This window comes from Mesocricetus auratus, unplaced genomic scaffold (genome assembly GCF_017639785.1).
Source record: "Mesocricetus auratus isolate SY011 unplaced genomic scaffold, BCM_Maur_2.0 Super-Scaffold_100007, whole genome shotgun sequence".
NCBI lineage: Eukaryota > Metazoa > Chordata > Mammalia > Rodentia > Cricetidae > Mesocricetus > Mesocricetus auratus.
The window spans coordinates 98,379,977-98,401,776 of record NW_024429191.1 but is presented as its reverse complement, the minus strand read 5'-3'; the positions used below and the strand labels follow the sequence as shown (position 1 = coordinate 98,401,776).

General features: G+C 43.8%; 1 protein-coding gene across 8 annotated transcripts in view; it reads left to right on the top strand.

Annotated features, from left to right (window-relative positions):
• B3gntl1 (UDP-GlcNAc:betaGal beta-1,3-N-acetylglucosaminyltransferase like 1) overlaps nucleotides 1–21,800 on the top strand; it is a 64,019-nt gene that overhangs the window by 21,338 nt on the left and 20,881 nt on the right. For all 8 annotated transcript variants that reach the window (XR_005878579.1, XM_013113338.3, XM_005069772.4 and 5 more), the window contains 2 exons: nucleotides 4,092–4,157; nucleotides 10,859–10,954. Coding sequence is in view for 7 of the 8 variants with exons in the window: in XM_013113338.3 (XP_012968792.1) it covers nucleotides 4,092–4,157; nucleotides 10,859–10,954 (162 nt within the window). In the remaining variant the exon portion in view is untranslated. The remainder of the gene's footprint in view (nucleotides 1–4,091; nucleotides 4,158–10,858; nucleotides 10,955–21,800) is intronic.

Genomic DNA, 21,800 nt, shown 5'->3' with positions numbered 1-21,800 from the left:
CTCAGCCATGCAAACCTATCGCAGATTGCTTGAAAACTACTCATTTGTAGCCAAGTAACATGGCATCTGCATTGGGCATGTTCTTGAAGGGTATGAGCCTATAAGCCTGGAATCCGAGGATTACATTGGATGGAAAGTCCTAGCAGAGGCCTTCAGAGTTGCAGGGCTGCAGACATACAGAGATGAAGATAGCTCCATCATCCTCCTCAAGGTTCTTTGGAACAAACTAAGAAAGATGAAGTAGGACCACAAATATATGATTGATTATAGTGATGAGGGGGGGGGGGAATCGCAGCACATGTGTAGTCAACTCCAGCCTAAAGTAATTCAGAGTTTATATGCTGTTGCTTTGTGGGAGGCTAGGGAATGTGCATAGCTTGAGAGGAAGGGAGGTAATGTAGAGGAACTTCTGCTTTGGGGTATAGTCTCTGGGCAGCACATTCCGCTTGTCCCACAGAGTAGCAGTGGATTGCCAGTGGTTTACTGTGCCACACAGTGGCATGTGGTAGCTGTCTGTCTGGTATGCTGACATCCTGTGGCTTCTCTGTCAGAAGACTTTTATTTGGGATCCTCAGGGAATGGACCACAAGTGTTGGAGTTAGACACATAGGATCTTTGCAGAGAGACTGACCCACATGGCGAGGGGATCAGACCTGACTTACTGTCAAAGGCTACAGCAGGTTAGGGCTTGACAGCACTTAATGATAAGAGGAAAACCCAACACGTCAGAGTGCAGTGGGTCAAGGAACCCTTTGGCATATGCAAATCACAAAACCCTGCATTCAGAACAGGCTCAGGAAGTGATTGGGGTTGTTTCTCCCTAAGTTTCTACATCTCATCCAAAAGCCAAACACAAGGTGAGTGTGTTCTCTGTGGCTGGTCCAGTCAATGTCCCTAAGGTCTCTCTGCACCTGTCATTCTCAAGGGTACCTTGCTTGGAAAGATTTCACTGGAAGTCTGTCTATCATTTATTCTTAGAGTTCTCTTGACTAGCAGCCTTTCACCAGATACTTTTATGTCAGGATGGAATAGCATTTCATTCTTACTCAATGCTTCTTTAAAATGAGAGAGACACAGACAGAGACCAAGAGGCAGAGACTGAGAGGCAGAGACAGAGAGACAGAGACGAGAGATGTAGATGCAGAGAGAGACACAGAGACAGGGTTAGGGTTAGGGATAACAAACACCATGTGTATAGTTGCCCAAGAAGTTCAAAAGAGAATATTGGGTCCCGAGGAACTGGAGTTACAGGTGGTGTGAGCCATTCCATATGTTGGTGCTGGGAACTGAACTCAAGGCTTTAGAAACACAGGAAGTGCTCCTGACCATCTTTCTAGGCCCTCAGTACTCTTTCTACGATGCTTCCGGTTTCTTCTCTCAGGCAGCCCTATCATCCCTCAGTGGTGATTCCCTGATCATAATTGTGGGATTTCAGCCCCTCTGGGAATGTTGTGCATATCCTGGAATGCCAGGAATGATGTTTCAAATCTACTTCTCACTGAGGAGAAAGCTCCAGGTAATATTCCTTGGCATGAGCCCTGAGAAAATGTCCTCTGCTTTTATGGTTGGTGCCGACAGCATCTTGGATTTGGTCCATTAGCACCTCTACTCCACAATTCAAAATGCAAGCTGATTCCTGTTAACTGATCGCAGTGGTCTTGCCCACGAGGGAGTAGGAGCCAGTGGGTCAAGTTTGGCCTGCAAGAAGGGGAAATGGGGACCTTCTCCCTGCAGTAACACTTCTGGCCTGTTATCAAAGTTCTCCCTTCTTTTCATTTACAAAAAATAAAATAAAAAGACCTTTTTCATTCTCTAGTATCTGGTCCACCTTGTTTTCTATCTGGTGACCTCAGGAAAATAAAGACCTTATGTTGTTAGTCACCAGGCTCTGTAAAGTTTAATACCTGCTTCCCTGTTAACTTTTTGGATTGAATGTCTGTTCGCTACATCTTCTTTAGCTTCTCAGCTATTTGGCCAGTGTGTGTATTAATTCCATTTGTTCTCTCTTTGCTCGTATTGTAGTTGTTGACTCTTAAAAGCAGAAGTGGTAGAAATCACATTTGAATATTCTTTAGGTTCTTGAGAGCCAAACAATACTGACAGTTCATGATTTTTCGCATATATCCCCGAATTGTAACATTGGAATCTTGGTTAATTCCATGTGAATTAGTAAGAACCCAGACAAGTGGAGCAGCAAGGTGGTGTATGTGCATGTTTGTGTGTGTGTGTGTGTCTGTGTGCGTGTGTGTGTGTGCATGTGCAAGAGAGGGGTAGAAGTTGGGGGTATTAGTGTCTGTCCACTGATAAAAATGTTCCTCTCTCCCATACCCATCTTCACAGACATAAGCATCTTGCCACTTTTCTGTGCAGCCTTTAGTCCAGTCAGGTTAGCACAATAAATTAGTCATCACATGTCCACCCTTTGCTGACCTGGCACACATATGCATCTCCCTCAACAACACTTGGGTCCAGCCAGAGTTAGGTGGGGGTTGTAATACACAGTGAAACCATGCTGCTTATAACTGAACATTTGTAGTCTCTTCGTCAAAGAGGCATAGTCTTCAAGTGCTATTGAGTCTTCTGATGTCCCAAAACTGAAATGAGGAAAATAAGAAAAGGAAGAAAACAAAGATGTTTACCTAATGTGTTTATAACAAAATAAGGTATTATAACTCTGATAGCCTCATTTCTGTAATTGATCACATGGTCATAGTTATTATACTGCTCTCGAAGTCCACTCAGTGGGAAATGTAGTAACAACTGCTCTGATCAGTAAATCTAGGACAAATGAACAGATATAGTATCACTTCACATACTTAAATTCAGACCCTAGGAAAGTTGGCCATATTTGTTAAGTGCATACATAATGAAGACAGAGAAAAGTAAGGACAATGTGGCCCCAGAAGCCAAAACTTGAGGTCCCTTTGGGCAAGAAGTTGCTGGAAACAGTGTCAGGGCAGATCCACAAGGTGTTGGCAATAGGCACTTCTTTCTGTCTTCATTTCATAATTCTCTATCTCGTGATCCTTACAAAGCACCTCAGTGGAGTTGGTTCTTCAACTGAAAGGTGACTAACACCTTTATTCTGGAAATGGTCTGGGACATTGCCATACTACCTGGATTGTGGTGCTGTGGTTTCTTATTGGCCTGAACCACAGAGCCTGGTAATACTAAGAGACCCTTTTCCTAGTCTCCTTTGTAGAGAAGTCATCCGGTTCCCCCCAGTAGTCTGGGTCAGCCACCTTGGCATACACTATAACCCCTTTCTTTATCTGTTTATTTTTGGACATAAGGAGTCCAGAGTGGCAGGTAGCCCCTTAATTTCTGGTCCAATCAATTGTAGCATTATTTTTTAGAAGGATTTCCTCTGTCACCTACTCCCATACCCCATTAAGCACTTAAATCTTGGTCGATTATTTCTTTCATGATGCTACTTCAAGCAACTTCCTGCTTAGAGTGACCTGGGCTTGGGCTTTTGAGGCCACACTGCCTTCACTTCTCTTTATTGTTTTCATTATGTGTGCACTTAATAAATAATGTGGTCAACTTTCCTTGGGTTTGACTTAAGTGTGTGAAGTGATACTATATCTGTTCTCTTGTCCCAGATTTACTGATCTAAGCAGCTGGGACTGCATTCCCCCACTGAGTGGCCTTTGATAACAGTAATGGATGTAGTTTGTTTCTCCATCTGATGTTTATTGACATGAATGTTCTATGTCTGGAAAGTACTGCCCAAATCTTACTTGGGTAGAGGACCTTTTCTAAACAGATGGTGAAGTTGTTAAGTCTTAGGGAATCTTTACCTCCAGCTTTACTGGATGGTGCCAAAACATGTCTGAGAACAAGCATGATGCTTCACAGACACATGAGTGTCCTCGTTGTTCTTTATCCTGAGTACACTTGGACTGCCAGAATTTTCTCTTTTCCCACCAGTCATACAATGGCTTTTCCTTGATGACCAAGTTGGGTCCTGGTTTATGATCATCTGAGTTGCCTACTGACATTGTTTGCTGTTATGTTCTTGGACTTATGTGCCTTTCTTAGTATGTTAGAGTTGCTGTATGTTAATATAAAATGTGTTCTCTATACAGGATGATGTTATGATGCCCCAGAGAGTAAGGCTACAGCATGAAGCTGCTGTTCAGCACCCAACGAGTGTGAGTACAACACCCTTTCTGTGCTGTCACCATCTCTAATGAATGCTAGTCATTTTTTTAAATTGGGATTTTATTCCTTGGGATTAGAAATAATCTAATTTACAGTCAGATAGTCAGATCAGGGAGAGACTTGTGACTGCCATGTTTCTGAGCCTTTAAGTATACTTCTGGTTAGTGGCAACAGGAGTAGGAACTAGAGACAAAACTGATGTGGGATAATGCTCTTGTACACTGTAAAGATTTGTCACTCATAGTGGTTTGATGAAATGCTGATTGGCCATTAGCCAGCAGGAAGTATAGGCGGAGCTACCAGACTAGGAGAATTCTGGGAAGAGGAGAGCAGAGAGTGGGCCGCCAGCCAGACACAGAGGAAGCAAGATGAGAATGCCTTACTGAGAAAAGGTACCAAGCTAAACGTAGATAAGAATTGTGGGTTAATTTGTGTTAGCTGGTAATAAGCCTGAGCAATAGACCAGTTTATAATTTTTAAAAAATGGGTACCAAAATATTAAAAGGAGTTCTTAATTGGTCTAAATAATAAAAATGTGGAGTCAGATATAGAGGAAAATGCTGAGAGATGAGAGAGAAGGAGCAAGCGAAAGCCACCTTTACCTCCTTAGAGTCTCAGTTGACAAGAGAGTGAGTGCCCGTTTCTTTCTGCTTATATCCTCTTTCCGCTCAGCCATCTCACTTCCTGTCTGTCTATACAGACCTCCAGACTTCTATGGTTAGCTAGTGGCAAGCTCCATCCTCTGATCTTTGTACAAGCAAGATACCACCATGCTTGATGAATAAAACGCTGTTGACCAATAAGGCAGGAAGATAGGTGGGACTAGGAGATGAGGAGGATTCTGGGAAACGTAGGCAGATGGAGTTGCCATGAGGAACAGAGAAGATAGGACACACCAGGCGTTCTCCGATTAGATAAGGCCATGTAGAAATACTTAGATTAATAGAAATGGGTTAATAATTAAGACAGCACTAGCCAATAAGAAACCCTAGTCATTAGGCAACAGATATATAACTAAAAAAAAATCACCATATAAAACTACCTTGCTGCCTATAGAGGCCTAAGGTGTTCTTTTGCAAGAATGCCACTGAGATCAGAATTCTTAACTTCACCAAAGAAAAGGATTTCAGGACAAGTGACTATGAAGTAGAGTTGGAGTTTATTAGGAAGAGATTTTAACATAGACCCAAGCAGGGTGTTAATAGACGAGTATTTAGGTAAAGGTGTTATCTATACTTCAAGTATGGGCATAGACTTCAAGAGAATCATTTAAGGGTCTTACCAATAGCTATCTATATCCTGGATGAGGTGGCACACGCCTTTAATCCCAGCACTTAGAAGGCAGAGGCAGATATATCTCTGTGAGGTCCAGGCCAGCCTGGTCTGTGGAGTGAATTCTAGGATAGCTAGGGCTATGCAGAGAAATCGTCTGGAAACACAAAACAAAACATAAACAGAAGTGGAGCTTTTCTTTTGTCCTGACTGCTCAGTTCCAAGTAATCACACAAAAGCTTAATATGAATTATAAGCGGTTTGGCCTATTGCTCAGGTGTATTACTAACTAGCTCTTACAGCTTAAATTAACCCATTTCTATTGACCTACATTTTGCTATGTGACCTCATGGCTTTACCTGTTCTCTAACATGTCTTGTTCCTCTGGCTGCTGGCTCCCATCTCTCTCTCTCTGACTCTGCCCCTCTTTCTCTCTGTGTTTTCAGTTTGGCTTTCCTGTCTAGCCTTATTCTGCCATGCTATAGGCCAAATCAGCTTCTTTATTAACCAATGAAAACAATGCATATTTATAGCATTCAAAAGGATTATCCTACTGCAAAAACAAAACAAAAAAATTGCTATACATATAATTTTGGTGGCTTCTGAAGTTACATTGTTTAAAGGATTCTAAGAAATTCTTTTATCTTTCCTTTTTTGTTTCTTTTGTAAATGAGGTCAGAGGGTAATTCCTGAGGTGCGTTGGACAGGAATAAAAGTTAATAAGGTAAAACCATAGGCCAGAAGAGTTCAAGGGATATTTACTATATTAGGTTCCTGGGAGTTAAGACATGTTTTTACTGTAAACAAAGTTTACACTATTCTCAGAAAATTGAAGTTTCACAGCTGGAAAAGGAATAGGCCAAATGCAACAGGGTCATACATGCTTATAGACCTTCAGCACGATCTGTTGTCATTTTAACTCTTACTTGAAATATCTCTGTATAAAAACAAATCGTCCCTGTGTAGTTAACCTTCGCAGCAGACTTTTATTAATTATACTGGAATTCTTGACTCTCAGCTAGAGAAAGACTTCAAGCAAACTCCATCTTGGGTGAAAGGGGGTCCTTTCTCTTCTATGTCCCCTTAACATTCACTGTCTTTCTATCCTGTCATTTTGGAAAGCAGTTGTCACTTTGAAACAGATAGATTTCTTTCACCTTTCCCTCTCCCTTTGTCTCTCTCTCTTGCTTGCTTTATGATGCAGTGGTGTCTTTCCCTTGTAGCCAGCCACTTACCCAGGACAGGTATTTGCTTCCTTCTAGGGAGTTCGACTCCATGTGAGGTCAAATTGGACTACACCCGGCCTTTACTTCCATATTACACTGGTCCATTCAGAGGGGAAAGCTCGTAAAAAAACAGCCTTCCCAAAAGATACTTTTGAGGTATCAGGGAATTACCACCAGGGCAACTGGTTATCCTCCAACAGGCATTGTTCTGTGAATTCTGACTGTAACTCACATAGTGTCTGCTTTTACTAAATTGGCACCTTTTACTTATTTCTCACCTTCCCCTCCCTTTGATCCCGAGGACTAGTCACTGGAACTTGAGTGTGTAGGCACAGACCTCAGGCCTGCCTTTCCTGGTGTAGGGAGTTGCCTTTCCTGGAATTTGAAGTCCGAGGCTGAAGACTTAATGTAACCTGAGCTTCAGTTGTTGATACTGTGGAATATACCTGTAAGACAAAAGGGAAAATCATGATAGTCCTGGAGAGGTCCCTGGGCAGAGGGTGGTAACTTTATGTCCCATATGGTAGCTCTGTAACTTTTGGGGGTGGGGTTGTTCTAAGTAGGGTATGTGACCAGATCAGCCCCTATTACTCAGACAGCCTGCCTCATTCTGTCTTTCCAAGCCCATCCTACCTAACCAACCCTCGAGGCTGCTTCCAACCATACAACCACTTCTCTCTGCATAGAAGGTAGATGCTGAGATTTGCCATGGGAAATCTCAGAATAGTATAGTTTTAGGGCAGGGACACAAGCTACTCTGCCCATGTAGGCAGTAGTGTGTGTTAGTGTGAGAATAGATGGAAATACAGAATATGTTCACTGCCTTCCTAGGAGCAGAGGGGACCAATGTAGCTACCTTCATGTGATTACAAAAGGTTCTGAGGGACTCAGGACTCCAGGGTGTGTCTGCAGCACTTCTGTGAGGTATGTTTTTGTGAGGAAAATGAAGATCTATAACATTCATTATGTCCTGAAAGGGTTGTGAGACAGCAAAGGAACCACAAATCATAGTGTTCAGTGACCACAGACTCTAGAAGTTGCTTTTTTAAAGTTCAAAGGAATAGAATATTTCATTTCTCCCCTTTCTAACTGGGAAAGATGTCGGAAGATGTCCAGCAGTGTCTGACGGTGTGTGCTGTCATGGAGCCTATGGGAACTCCATTTACACCACGCAGTGGTGTCCTTCAGCTCCCTAGGGTGGAATCACTAGGTCTCACCCAACAGTTCAGGGTTTGCTACCCCAGCCTCCAAAGATGTTGGCAGGCTCCTTATCATATGGAAAAACAGACTGTTTTCTGGTGTGGTATGTTTGTTGGGAACAAGTCCCATCCAACGTGGGTTTCTGTGCTGTGTATATGAAGGTTACTTAAAGGCTAGGATTTGTAGAAGTTCCTGCCCAGTGGCTGACAGTGAGATAATGGTGGTCGTGGAAGTCGGAGAATGAAGGACAAGTGCAGCATCAGAATTACACTGCCCTGAACTGGGCCTGCTTGCTGCCTCTGACTCTGTGAGACATGTCCCTCAGTGCTTTACCTGTCCCAACAATCACACCCCTCTGAAAGGGAGGCACACAAGCCTGTCTCTGCCCCAGCAGAAAGCAGGTGCCTGTGGATCAGGTTTTCATGTAAGATGCCATGTGTTTTACTCAGAAATGAGAGTTTCCAATTATTTTGATACTGTATACACTGGAAACTTGTAAAGAATTTTGTAACAAGTATTGATGTTTTAGAAAGCTGTATTCTGTTCAAATGTCTTAAACTCTTTCATTTCTACCCAATACTAAAACTAAGCAGACTGGCTGCATTAATGAACATAATTCCGCAGTTTTTGTACCATTCATTGAAATGAACCGTGATATTTAGAGATGTTCAGCAATTTAAAAATAAAACTGTGACTTTTTCTCATAGTTAAATCAGCCTTGACTTCATTTTTTTCAATGTTGCTTTAAGTTCCGGATTATGACTTTTCTTGCTCAGCCTCATTGAATTCTTAGATACTCTGTCTCTCATTAAGTAGAGAACCTTGTTGCGCATTTTCCTCCCAACCTGAGAGTCTGGTGACGTACATCTGTTCTTTCTCTCCCTGACTCAGTATGTCCAGACCATTGGCTCTGTAACATAAAATTAGCCTGAGAAGAAGAAGTGACTGTGATTCTGGGTTTGAAATCATGGCTTACAAAGTCCTAATCTGTAGTTGCTGGTTGGTGGCTATGTTGATTATTATGCTTAGTTTGTTCAGAAGGAATGAAATGAATGTTGGCAATATGATCCTACCCAGTTGTTACTTCTTTTTAGGCCATTTACAAGAAAACCACTTACATAGGAAGGGAAGACCCCTGATGGCAGCTGTTATAATGTGTTCCATTGTTCAATCACTGCAGAATTGTTGGGTTTTATGTTTTAGGCATTATTAGCAGCTCTAAATGTAATTTATTATTATTATTATTATTATTATTTTTAATTCCTATCATCCGTCTCCTGAACCTTTGCAGCTTAAACTGGTAGGATAGTGTGGAAAGCCTCATGCTGGCTCAACAGGATCCCCAGTGCCTTCCCACTGGATTCCTGAGCAGAGGCATGAAGGAAAGAGTGGTGGTAAACACTGGGTGTCAGGGATGCCAAGGGTGAAGGCAGGAAAGTGACATCATCTCACCTGTGTGGCCCACTACAGTCAAGCATGGTGGTGAGTGGCCTCAGTACTAGCTGGCTGATAGTTCTTTTTGGAATCCTTGTATATAGGAAGTGAATGTCATCTGTTGTCAGTGTCAGTAGTATCCAGTAGGCTCCAAATATCATGCTCAATATTAGAAATAGGCACAAGAACATTAGTGTAGATGAGCCTTCCTCTTCCAGGGTCTGTCTCTACAGGGTAAGCTTTCTCATTAGGAAGTAGTTTCAAAGCATTTCCTATCCTTTCAAATCCCTATCTTTGAACTCTTACCTACTGAATGAGACAGGAGCTTCCCCTACAACTACAATTGACCCTCATTTAACCTATGAGGTAGGAGCTTCCCCTTAGGTGGACTTTTCTTTCCTGCCATCCAGTTCCCAAATAACTACACAGAGACTTACTATTAATTATAAATGCTAAGCCAATAACTCAGGTTTGTTACTAACTAGCCCTTATATTTTAATTAACCCATATTGTTTTAATTTAAAAAAAAATAGCGTGTGACAGAGCTAGGGTGGAGGGGAGCCGGGAAGAGGAAAGGGGGAGAGGAGGAGGGGAGAGGAGGACATGGGGGAGCAAGATTAAGTCGGTGGAAGAATAGAGGAAAACAAGATGAGAGGTACCATAATAGAGGGAATCATTATAGGTTTGGGGAGGGACCCTCTGTGGGGAATCACCAGAGTCTGCCATTTCATCCAGGGCAGGGCCCAGGTCCTTCCCCAAGAGATCAGGCTGAGAGAGCATCCCTCATTGTGGGAGGGGCACCCAGAGTCCATTTGTATGCCTGGGACAAACACCAATCTACCACCCAAGGCCCCATAGATTGTCCAGGACTCCTCGATGACACCCACATTCTGGGGTTCTGGATCAGTCTCATGCTGGTCTCCCAGCCATCAGGCGGGGGTCCAAGAGTTCCCCCTTGTTCAGGTCAGCTGTCTCTGTGGGTTTCACCAGCCGGGTCTTGACCCCTTTGCTCACCATTCCTCCCTCTCTGTCGCTGAGTTCCAGGAGTTCAGTTCAGTGTTTAGCTGTGGGTGTCTGTCTCTGCTTCCATCAGTCACTAGATGAAGGCTCTAGGATGGCATATAAGGAAGTCATCAAACTCATCATCAGGGATGGGCATTTAAGGTAGTCTCTCCACTATTGCTTAGTTTACCAGTTCATGTCATCCTTGTAGATCTCTGGAAATCTCACTAGCGCCAGGCCTCTCCCCTTATCTGGGGTACCATGCATATCTCTCTTAGGGTCCTACCTGATTCCGAGACTCTCTGACGGTGGGATTGTAGATTGGTACTTCCCTGAGCCATGTCTAAAACGATGGAGTCATATTCTAAGGGAATGTTTTATGAGATTGAGTGTGTTCACTATTAAGACACTTCTTGGGACTGTCCCATATGGGATTGTCATTCTGTTCTCTCTTCCTCTTGATGCCAGGGATTTTTTTTTCTTAAATCAGCCCCCAATTTATGGGTATCACACTTACTTATAAAACCTTAAAATCTATTTGTTGTTGTTTTCCACAGATCATAGGATGCCAAGTAAGGAGAGACCCTCCAGACTCTACAGAGCGATACACTCGTTGGATCAACCAGTTGACATCTGATCAGCTGTTGACACAGGTGACAACCACTGGGTGTTTGACCACTTATAGGCTCAACTGTTTCAGGTTTTAGTCCCCTGGGACTATGTCCAACTTCTTGACACATTCTGCCATGGTATAGTCTTTGTATCTTTAGTTATCTACACACTATTAGACAGTGTCTAGCTGGAACATACCCATGTTGTTTTGAGCTTTGATGGGTCAGTCAATGTAGGACAGTATCCCAGGTACTGTTGCTTGGAATCCAAAGAAAGCATTTTAGTCTCTGCAGTGTGTCTTTAACATGTCCCAGGTAGCTATGCATAGAGTTAGAAGCCACAGTGGCCCCAGAATTAAATACAGTGGACAAAGGGTGGCTGTGACTGTGCATGAAGAGCAGATATAGAAGCAGATAGACGATGGCTGTAATATTGGTATGCTAGTATGAGACCAGACATAGTTTCACCTAGTAGCCACTGACTTAGGTCTCACCAGTTCTGTTAAGTAGGATTTGTGGGCATCATGGAGTCAATGATTGTGGTTTTCCTCTGTGGGGTTCCCTGTCTATCCCCCCAGGCAGGCAGAGATTGTGTTGTCACCTTGTGTAGAGGCAGTCAAGGCCCAGCATCTGCCACAGAGCCCTGGCTTCATGTTGCTGTCACAGGATTGAATGCTGTGAATAGGAAGATGTGCTTTAAGTGAATTTTTGAGTGTTCGCAAAACTGACTGCCTCATGCAACTGCCCCTGAGAGCTGTAAGGTAATGCCATACCAGCAGAACCAGTGTGCACTCAGTGTATCAGTGTGGCATACGTGGTGGCTGCTAGGGACCCCTGCTTATCCCTTCCTCATTCAGTGACATCCCTCTAGGTTCAGAGTCAATCTTAATAAAAGAGAAGGGAAGGGTCTGACTATCTGCCATGTGTTTGGGTTTCTTATATAGCCCTTACTGCTCCCATAGTACCTGCTCTTATAAACTCTTTTTTTAATTTTTTTTCATTCATTTTACATTCCCACCACAGTCTCCCCCTCCCTTCTCTTGTTCCCTCTCCCCACCTCCCTTATACCCCTCCTGCATCCATTCCTCCTCCATCTCCATTCAGAAAGGGGCAGGCCTCCTATGGGAGTCAGCAAAGCATGGCACATCAAGTAAAGGCAGGACTAAGTGCCCCCCCTCCAGTATCAAGATTGGACGAGGCAACCCATCATGGGGAATGGGTTCCCAAATCCAGCATAAGCGCCAGGGGCAGAACTGTTAGTTACTGGGATAAATGTAATGTGTTAGAGGTGCTGGAGGGCCAACTGGGTAAATCCTTTTATCTCCTGTTTACAGAGCGTGCTTTCTCTAAAAATTGTTTTCTAAAGTTGGGAAATACTAAATATACAGATGTACAGAAAACAAGGCCGTGTTATAGATGGCCCCAGGCCTCGTCAGCACATTGTATGCTACTGAGGCATGACACCATGCCCAGGCCTCATATGCTTTCATTTTATATATAATCATTGGAGAAAGGTCTACTTTTTTCTTAAGGATCCATATGCTTCAATATGTGTAAAGTTACTGTGAATATGCCCTGTACCCTTCTCTTTCTGGGGTTCTAACATGCCTGGTACAATGTCTGTTTCTCTATTTTTTGTCTTTGCTGGCAGAACCTGAGTCTTCAGTTCTAATAGACACCCTAAAGAGCTACCTAGAACTCAGTTTTATTGTTTGTAAATGTGAGGGTTTCACCAATAGGCCTAGTTCTTTTCATGGCTGACCATACAGTAATCCATTCAGTTGAAGATCTTTAACAAAATTAATAGAGGAAAATTACAGCCTTTTCTCTGAACTGTCCATGCCCCTCCTAGCTGTTCACACCCTTCTTTCTTGCTATGTGGTCCCCATGCTGTAGGTTCTGGTGACCCGGGACCCTATTGTCTGTAGCCATGAGAGGCCACTAAGGCCTCTTGCTCACCCAGCAATAACTGAGACTCTTGTGAACAGGTAGAATGAGGACCATGGACATGAAGCAAAGAGGAAAAGACAGACAGGCATTCATTCCAACTGGGTGGCACCTACCCTCCTTATGTTCTTTGTGTTACAACAGAAAAATAGACTTTACCTAGGACATGATGGCTTACTTTGTTTCACTTAATTGAGTGTTTTAAGGTTTTTTTTTAAACCATAAAATGTGTTTGACCAAGTGTTTTACTGTTGATGGCAAAAACCTAAGAGCAAACTTCAGACTAGGACTTTGGAACAGAGTCAGAGAAAGTGAGGTCTTGCCTGTGAACTCCGAAGCAACAGTTTAAGAAAACGGATTGTCTGATTTCCCATAAAGGGAAGGTAGCCTTGCATGAAGGAGGTAACAAAAGCAAACAGGAAAGGGAGGAATCATTGGTGCGGCCATCAGTGCCACCAAAGCTCTCCTCCCTGTTTCCTGTTCCCTGTACTCCGTAGTCTAACCTGTGTGATGCCCTCACAGCCTTCACCCTTCCCATTTCTCTCCTGACTTTCTACTCCTTTCCCTCTTACCTGTCTCCCTTATTTTCTCCATGTCTATGGCCCTCATTTTACCTGTCTATACCCCTCATTCCTCCTAGTTTATTATACTCCCTTTGCCTGATTAAAATCCCTCTAACCTGTCCATAGCCTTTTCTCTTAACTGCCCATGCCCCTCCTGGCTGTTCACACCCTTCTTTCTTGCTATGCTCCTGCCTGTTCACACTTTTCCAGAATTCTTACCTGTCCCCTTCCTATGTATGGCTTCCCTTTTTTTTTTTTAACCCCCTTCCTGTCTCTTACCACACTCTTCACTCTGCCTGTTCATTTTTCACTCAATGCAATACCCAAATGTAATTTCTTGAGCTGGGTTAGACCTGCTTCCTTGCAAGTCTGTGGGGCCTTACGCTGAGTGCCTTATGACTGTTCTACTGTCCTTGACTCAGCTTCTTGAGCATCAGTGCAGTTGTGTCTTCAAGACCACCGTTACCTAGCCTCATGTGAGCAGGTAGTATAGGCCTAAATCCTCTCAGCTGCACTTTACTGACTTGGGCTCCAACATCAATCCCGAGACACCTCTCCTCAGCCTAGGCCTTGTGGGATATTCTAAAGTCCCTACGCATGACCTTTCTGCAGTTTGAGCCTAAACACACCTGCATGGTTTCCTCCTTATTTCTTACCTGCTCCCCAAGTTTTCCTCCAGGAACTGTTCTCCCTAGAGTTAGTTCTGTGAGGTTCTTTAGGACTAACTGCTTTCTCTGCTGTATGTTTGCTAACTCTCTACCTTCTGCATTTCAAATAAAATTATCTTAGCATTTCTACCTCTGTCAGCTTATAGAGTGGGTGGCTGAGGGTATGCTGCTCATGTGTTGGCTGAGGCTCTCTACGAAGCTGGCAGCTCAGCATTTCTGGTCTGCCCTTTGGTCCTTGTGCCTCTGATGTGGTCACTGGCTATTAGGGGCACAATAGGATTGTCTGTAACTTAGTAGAAGTTGCTTGGCAACAATAAATAAATCCCATTTCCGTAAGAAACTCTTTTCTTTGAAATTTTAAACTTGTCTTATTTCACTAAACACAGTGTTTTCAGAGTTTATCCGCACTGTAGAAAGCACAGAGCCTTATTTCATTTTAAAGCTGCCAAACAGTCCATCATGTGTATTCTCTCTGTGTTTTGGTAGACAGCAGGTCTTCTTTGCCTTTTGGTGATGGGGAGTAACACTGCTGTGAGTGGCTGGTATGCATTCTCTGAGTCTCGGTTCAGTTCTGGGATTATAGCACGGGAATGGTATTGCTGGGTGAGATGGCAATTCTGAGTGCTTTTGAAGAACTCCTCCCTTACTGCTTTCCACAAAGGCTGACGGTTTGATTCTTACACTGACAGTGAAATACATTCTCCTGTTCTAGGAAGCATCTTTGTTCTTGGATGTGTGTGGAGGATACTGATAAAATAAGAAACAAAAGTGGCACTTTAAGATGTACGTGGGAAGCAGCAGCCCTGATGCAGGACTGTGTGTGATCCGCCCTTGCAGTAATGTGTGGTCTGAAATGGTTCTCTGTACTGAGATGTTTATTTCCTCTTTCTCACCTGTCTTGGGGACAGAGATATAATCCCTAGTATTTGCATAGGGTCGGATAAGGCGAGATAGCACCAAGGCCCTCAGGAATCTGTATATTTACAGGTGGAGACCAGAGCTGCACTTTCATGTGTTCTGAGACCACTGTCCTAGAGAGAAATGCCAGGGACCAATTAGTTAGCTTGTGGCCAAAAACTGACACCAACTGTTTACTAGGCAAGAAACTAGTGGTGATGGCCAGCCTTCAAGTAATGGGGGCTGCCTACCTGACCCCTGGAATGTAGTTTATGAGCCCCAAATTGGGATTAAAGCAAATAGCTCTGTGTCAGCTTTAGGGTATGACTGGGGTCCTGTCCCCACCACAGGCCCTACCCACACTAGGGCAGCACCTGATCCAGTAGAACATATCTTCCACAGGTAATCCAGACCCTCTCGTTTCTAATTTCAACTGTCAGAACCTTTTCATCCATCATTAGTTCCATAAATTTTGAGACTTTTTGTTTGTTTGTTTGTTTGTAAGCCACGAAATATGGCAATCTGGTCTTGTCAATATAAGTGAATGGACAAGCTTAAGTTTAAAAATCTGAACTAAGCCACCCATGTCAGCCGGACAAAACCAGTTCTTTGGAAATACTTTCCTTTGCTTATGTTGACCTCAGTGGTAAATGCCCCTGTCCTTGGACCTGAGCATATTGACATGGTGTTCATACATATAATGCCACCATGGGACACAAGGTATCCACAGAGCACTAAAACATGGCTGCATGACGATGTTTGCCATCCACAACCTTTGAGAGGGGTTTCTCTGTATCTGAGTGTGGTGAAAAGGACCCTCTGGAAACCAGGTGCTTCCCAAACCTTTGGGAGAGACTCCTCAGCTCAGGTGACTAGCATTCACAGGTACCACGCCACTGCCTTCAAGCCACTGTCAATTTGTCTAACATTTAAAACTGCTTGTGGGTGGCCTGATAGCATCTATGCTATCTTTTCTGACTGAGTGTGGCCTGTGCTGTGGGAGTGTGTACCACCTCAGCATCTGATGACTTGGACCATAGCTACTTCACGGGCCTGTGGCCTTTGTTGTACAACCTCTTCACTGTTGATCTCCCTTGGCAATTCTTCTGGCCATTATTGGAAATTGCCACACTGTAGAACGTGGGGCAGGGGATGGGACATATTAACTGTCAGAGGAGTATGTGGAGAGAGTACCTAGTATTAGGGCCTGTAAAAATAAAGGTCTACACTTCGTTTTTCTTAATTTTCAAAGGCTAGCATTTTTAATTCTGATGAAATCGCTTTCAGTTTGTGAGTTTATATTCTACTTTGAAACACAGTGCCCAACTTGCAAACATTTTATTGCATATTTTCTTCTAGAAATTTTAGTTAGGACTCTTGTTAGTATTCAGGCATACGTACTGGCCTGTCCTTAGGGTTTAGCTGCAGTCACTAAGAGCATCACCTATGCATATTCATTATTTTCCCTTTTAAAAGGGCCCTGCCCACCCCCCATCCCTCTCTCCTTCTGTCTGTCTCTCTGTCTCTGTCTCTCTCTGTCCCTCTTTCCTTTCTCCTGCTGCTCCTGTCCCCAGAGGCCAGTCTCCCCACTCCCCTTTCCCCTTTTTATGATCCCTTTCCCTAATTAAAAAAAAAAAACTCTCTGCTTGAACCCTGTCACATGGCATCTTTCTCTCTCATGCTGTTTTTCTTAAATTACAACAACTCTTTTTTGTTTTTGTTTTTCAAGACAGGGTTTCTCTGTATTGTTTTGGAGCCTGTCCTGGAACTCCCTCCATAGACCAGGCTGGTCTCAAACTCACAGAGATCCGTCTGCCTCTGCCTCCCGAGTGCTGGGATTAAAGACGTGTGCCAACTCTTATGTTGAGTCTTGTTATCCATTGTATGATACATGGTTTGAGACAAGTGCTGAGGTGCATCTTGTTCCATGTGGATGTCCGGTCCAAGCACTTGGATCTCTTCTTTGCTTCACTGGGGCACCTCTGTTAAAAATTAGTTGGTTATGTGCATGTGGATCCACTTGAAGATCTGCTGTGCACATCTGTCCTTACTTCAGTGTCTGGTACAGCTTTACAGTAAGTTTTCATTGAATTGTATAAGTGGGTTTTTTTCTACTTTTGTAGAGATATTTTAGCTTCTTTTTAAACTATCTTAAATTTAGAATTGATTTCCACAAAATCTGGGATTCTTAGATGGCATTGATTAAGAGGCCAATTAATAGAATTTGGTTGGATGTCTTTAATTATTAGAATTGGTAGTTTTCATTTATGCATCATACACTCAATTCGTCTCTTAAGTATTTTGTATTATGATACTATTATAAATAGTTTAAAATTTTTAGTTTCTAGAAGTTGCTAGAAGGGATAGTAGCTTTTTGGCTATTCCTAGGATTGTTAACATATGGTCATATTATAGACAATTTGAATGCCATAAGATTGTTATGTTTGTTGTGTTGGATAGAGGTTCCCAGGTGTGGTACACTAGCCAGAAAATAAGTTGGGATGTTTTGGCAAATAAAAGTTGAAAATGGTAGCTCATTTTTTGCTTCCTGATAATTTCCAGATACCAGCATGAGATTCTTTTTCTCTGATGGCCAAAGAAAAGATACATGCAGAGCACTATTTTAGGGGAACGATGTTTGTCGTAAGCTGCTAAGTATTAGTGAACAGAGGCTTCAGGGCCTTATAGCTTTTGTACTCACATGCTCAGGCTGACTCCTGGAAACTTCTGGAAGGTGCTGAACCAGACTGTATGCTGTCACATCCCACAGCAGAGATGCTAAGTGGAGGCCTTTTAAATTGGTGGAGACTTATTATGTTGCCCGATGTTTAGTGTATCTAGTGAATCACCTGGGTGACTGACTCCTGGACTGGCCCATAGTATCCCTCTTGTCTGTGTGTTTGAGCCTACAGAGCTCACACTCTGTATGTCCCACTGTAATATGAGGCTCAGAGCAGCCAAGAGCTGCAGAAGGGAGGGGTCAGGTGTCTGTTGGGCATTTCTCTATCCAGCTGTGGGGCCCATGTATTAAGGGATTATGATGGAGTAGGGCCATCCAACATAGTTCTTCTGTCACAGCATGTCTTAAAAAGAAAACAAAACAAAAACAAACAAACCGAAACAAAACATCAACCCTACAATGAGGATGTAGCTTAGGCAGGGCATTTGCCAGCCATGTGTACGGCCTTGGATTCTGTCCTCAGCACTGTCACACAACCCCTTGCGACCTCAACCCTTGACTAAGACAGACACGACAAGTTACAGAGCTAAGGGATGAGGACAGGTTAAAGAAAGACTGTCTGGAAAAAAGAAACCTGAGCCTACTTAGAGAAGGTTGTTTGTCTGTGGGCTCTGAATATTGTCCTGGGGCCTCAGCAGGTGGGGCCCTGCGAACCACGTGTTGTCCTAGATCCTGTGGAGGATGTTCCCCTTCCAGAGGCCAGATGCTCTCACTTCCCTTCTGCTTTACTAGGCTGCGGCTCTCTGAGAGATAAGTGTCACCTCATATTTGAGTGCCCTTAGCTGTGGTTCCTTTCTGCAGACCCTTGCTGCGTGTGAGCCCTGCTTCTGCCCTTCTGCGTCAGGAGGTGGCACAGAGAAAACATACTTGGATCGTTTGGATCCTTCCTTAGTTTCCATGTCTGTATCTGATGGGCCTTAAGTGGGTTCAGGCTACACTGGCACAGGCTGCTGCTGTGTATCTGAGGTTATGTTGTGGCCGTTTTTGGTGATCATCTCAAAGAAAAGTACAGCCTCAACTTGGCAACCTGTCACCACCACTGACAGGTGTGGGGCCTCATTATCTCAGCTCAGCCTCTAACCCTGGAGACAGGATGTCTACTCACTCTCTGTGACTTTGATGCCCTTTTCCTCATTCAGGGTTCTTAGGGCTATGACAAAGGCATTTCAGTAGTTAGTGAAAATCCTTGGAAGTCCTCTGTTGAAGCAACACCCAGCTAACCACTAAGTCTTCTGTTGAAACAGCACCCAACTAACCACTAATGGCCTTCATCTTTCCCACATTTCACTGGGTGGGAGCAGGGGAAGGTAGAAGAGCCACAGTATGCCACAGTCCTCCTCAAAGGATTCAGGAGCCACAAAGCCAAGTGCACGCCCCCCTCCCCCCACCCCACGCCTCCTTTCTCTAGTTTTATCAGAGCTTGGTCCACAGGAGGAACATGTACTGTTGGCCCATTCCATGGGCAGGGAACCTAAGTTTAAGCCTCTCCCAGGGATGAGGGAGTCTCCAGACCCTGTGTTACCAAGTTCTCTGTAGGCAGAGCTCCATCTGGCCCAGAACCCACAGGTAAAGGAGGGCTACAGAGTACTCTGTATCTGTCCTGCCTTGACACAAACCTAGAGGTCACCTGGGGAAAAGCACCCTCAGCTGAAGATTTTCTTTGATCATATTGGCCCGTGAGTATTTTCTTAATTGCTAATTGATACAGGAGGGCCCAACCCACTGTGGATAGTCTTGGGCTACATAATAAGATCATTATCAGATCAAGCCATTAAGCAGTGTTCTTCCATGGTTTTTGCTTCAAGCTCCTGCCGTAACCTCCCTCAGTGATTGCTTATGACCTAGACCGGTAAGCCAAATGAACTCTTTCCTACCCAAGTTGCTTTTTTTTTTTTAAAGATTTATTTATTTATTACACATACAGTGTTCTTCCAGAAGAAGGCACCAGATTGAATTGTAGATGGTTGTGAGCCACCATGTGGTTGCTGGGAATTGAACTCAGGACCTCTGGAAGAGCAGTCAGTGCTCTTAACCTCTGAGCCATCTCTCCAGCCCCTCCCCCAAGTTGCTTTTTGTCAAAATGTTTTATTACAGCAACAGAAAGAAAACTAGGGCAGCATAAGTGACGTAGTGCCCCATAGGCAGGTGAGGTCCAAAGATGAGGCTCTGCAGGTTATCCTGCTCTTCTACACACCAGCTATTACAAACAAAACCAGGCCACCCTACTCCTGGAGAACACAGCTGGGCAGGGCCAGTCCCCCCTGGGAAGGTTTCATGGGCTGTGTTAAGGTGAGCGACTCTGCCTTCAGCATTTTTACCAACTATTTTTGTTTTCTGGAATACAATTTTTATTGGAACATTTTCAGTTTCATGTTTGCAAACAGTGTAATACAAGGACAAAACAGAAGCACACCATACCATGCTTCCTTAACTTCTAAAGCAAAAATAGAACCATGAAGAAAGAGTAAGGTTTCTGGAGACTTCCACTTAAATGAAAAACCAAAACAACAACAAAACCAGACAGAAGTTGAAGACCTAGCCTCACTTTCAGCCCAAGCTAGCCTGGAGCTGGAGGTCCTCTTGCCTCTGCCTCCAGGTACTAGGATTTTAAGGTGTGCCACCAAGGTCTTTATACCTGGGTAAGAAGAGATTGCTTTATAACCTGCTAACTGGATGATTCTGGAATTCTAGACTAGGTCCAAAGACTGCTGTATTCCAGTCTCATAGCCCTCCTAGAGAACTCTGGATCCCTGCCTCAAGGATAGTCTTGGAAAATTTCTGAGTCTAGACCTCAAAACCGGTGATGGAACCCTGTGCACTGGGGCCTCAAGTACTCAACAGACCTCAACGAGCGACTGCTGGGTGGAAATTTCATGGACTGAAGTAGGAGAGCAAAAACACTGGGCTTCAGCTTACTGAGCAAGATTCTCTTGAATTTTGTAGCAGGAGCTTGTGGAAATGGTCAGCCAAGATCATGATCATCTCAGATATATCATGTTGGAACTAAAGATACCAGAACATCAAGATCTCAGGGTCCCACCAATCTGTGTGAAACAGGGTGTGCATCATACACTTAACATTTCTTCTGTCAGTCATGACTCCAGGTGAACTACTTTCAGACTCATCATGGACTCTGTGTGGAATCATCTAGGTAGCTTGATGTGCTCTCCAAGCACCTGGAATAATGATCCTTCTCATTACCGAAGCTACATGAGTGTCTGGAACCTCTTGGAAGTGGTCATGAGGCACAAGTGTCACTGCAGGCAGCTGGTACAATGGCAAATTTGTTTAACAATTGTTTTTGATTGTAAAAGTACATGTGGATTACACCATTTGAGTACTTTTTCTTTTTGCACAGCTCAGTGGCATTAAGCATATTTACATGATGATGTGGCCATTGCTGCCTACAGAACTTTGTCTTCCCAAACTTAGACTCTTCTGAGTATTGATATCACCCCCATCCCAGGCCTGCTAATAGCCTCCCTGTCTCTAGGAGCTTGACAACTTTAGGGCCTCATAAATGGAGCCATGCAAGTCTGTTACTGGCTGCTTCACCTGGCATAGTGTCTACAGGGTCATCCGTGTTCCAGCAGCTGCCAGAACCTCTTCTTGGGGCTGAGTCAGACTCCATGACGTGCTTGGGCTGCATGCTTGCTTGTCCGTGTTTGCCTCCATCTTCTGGCCGCTGTGAGTGTGAGTTTACAGACACCTGTTCCATCCCCACTTTCAGTTCTCGGGTGTGTACCCATAAGAGGAATTGCCAGATCATACGGTAATTCTATTTTCAAGGTTTTAAGGAACTGCCAACCTATTTTTCACAGCAGTTTTACCAGCAGTGGTGGGGGTAAGGGATCCCTGATTTCTCCATAGCCTTATCATATATCCATAGCATCTGATTGGGGAGGAGCAGTGATAGCAGATTCCTACGGGGAGCAAAGGTGCATCTCACAAGGTTTTGACTTCCGTTTCTCTGGTGCCAAGCAAAGCTGATCAGCTGTTCATATATGTGTTGAGCTCACTGTGTCTTTTGTGGAAAAATACCTGATCACATCTTTTGCCCATTTTAATTGAAG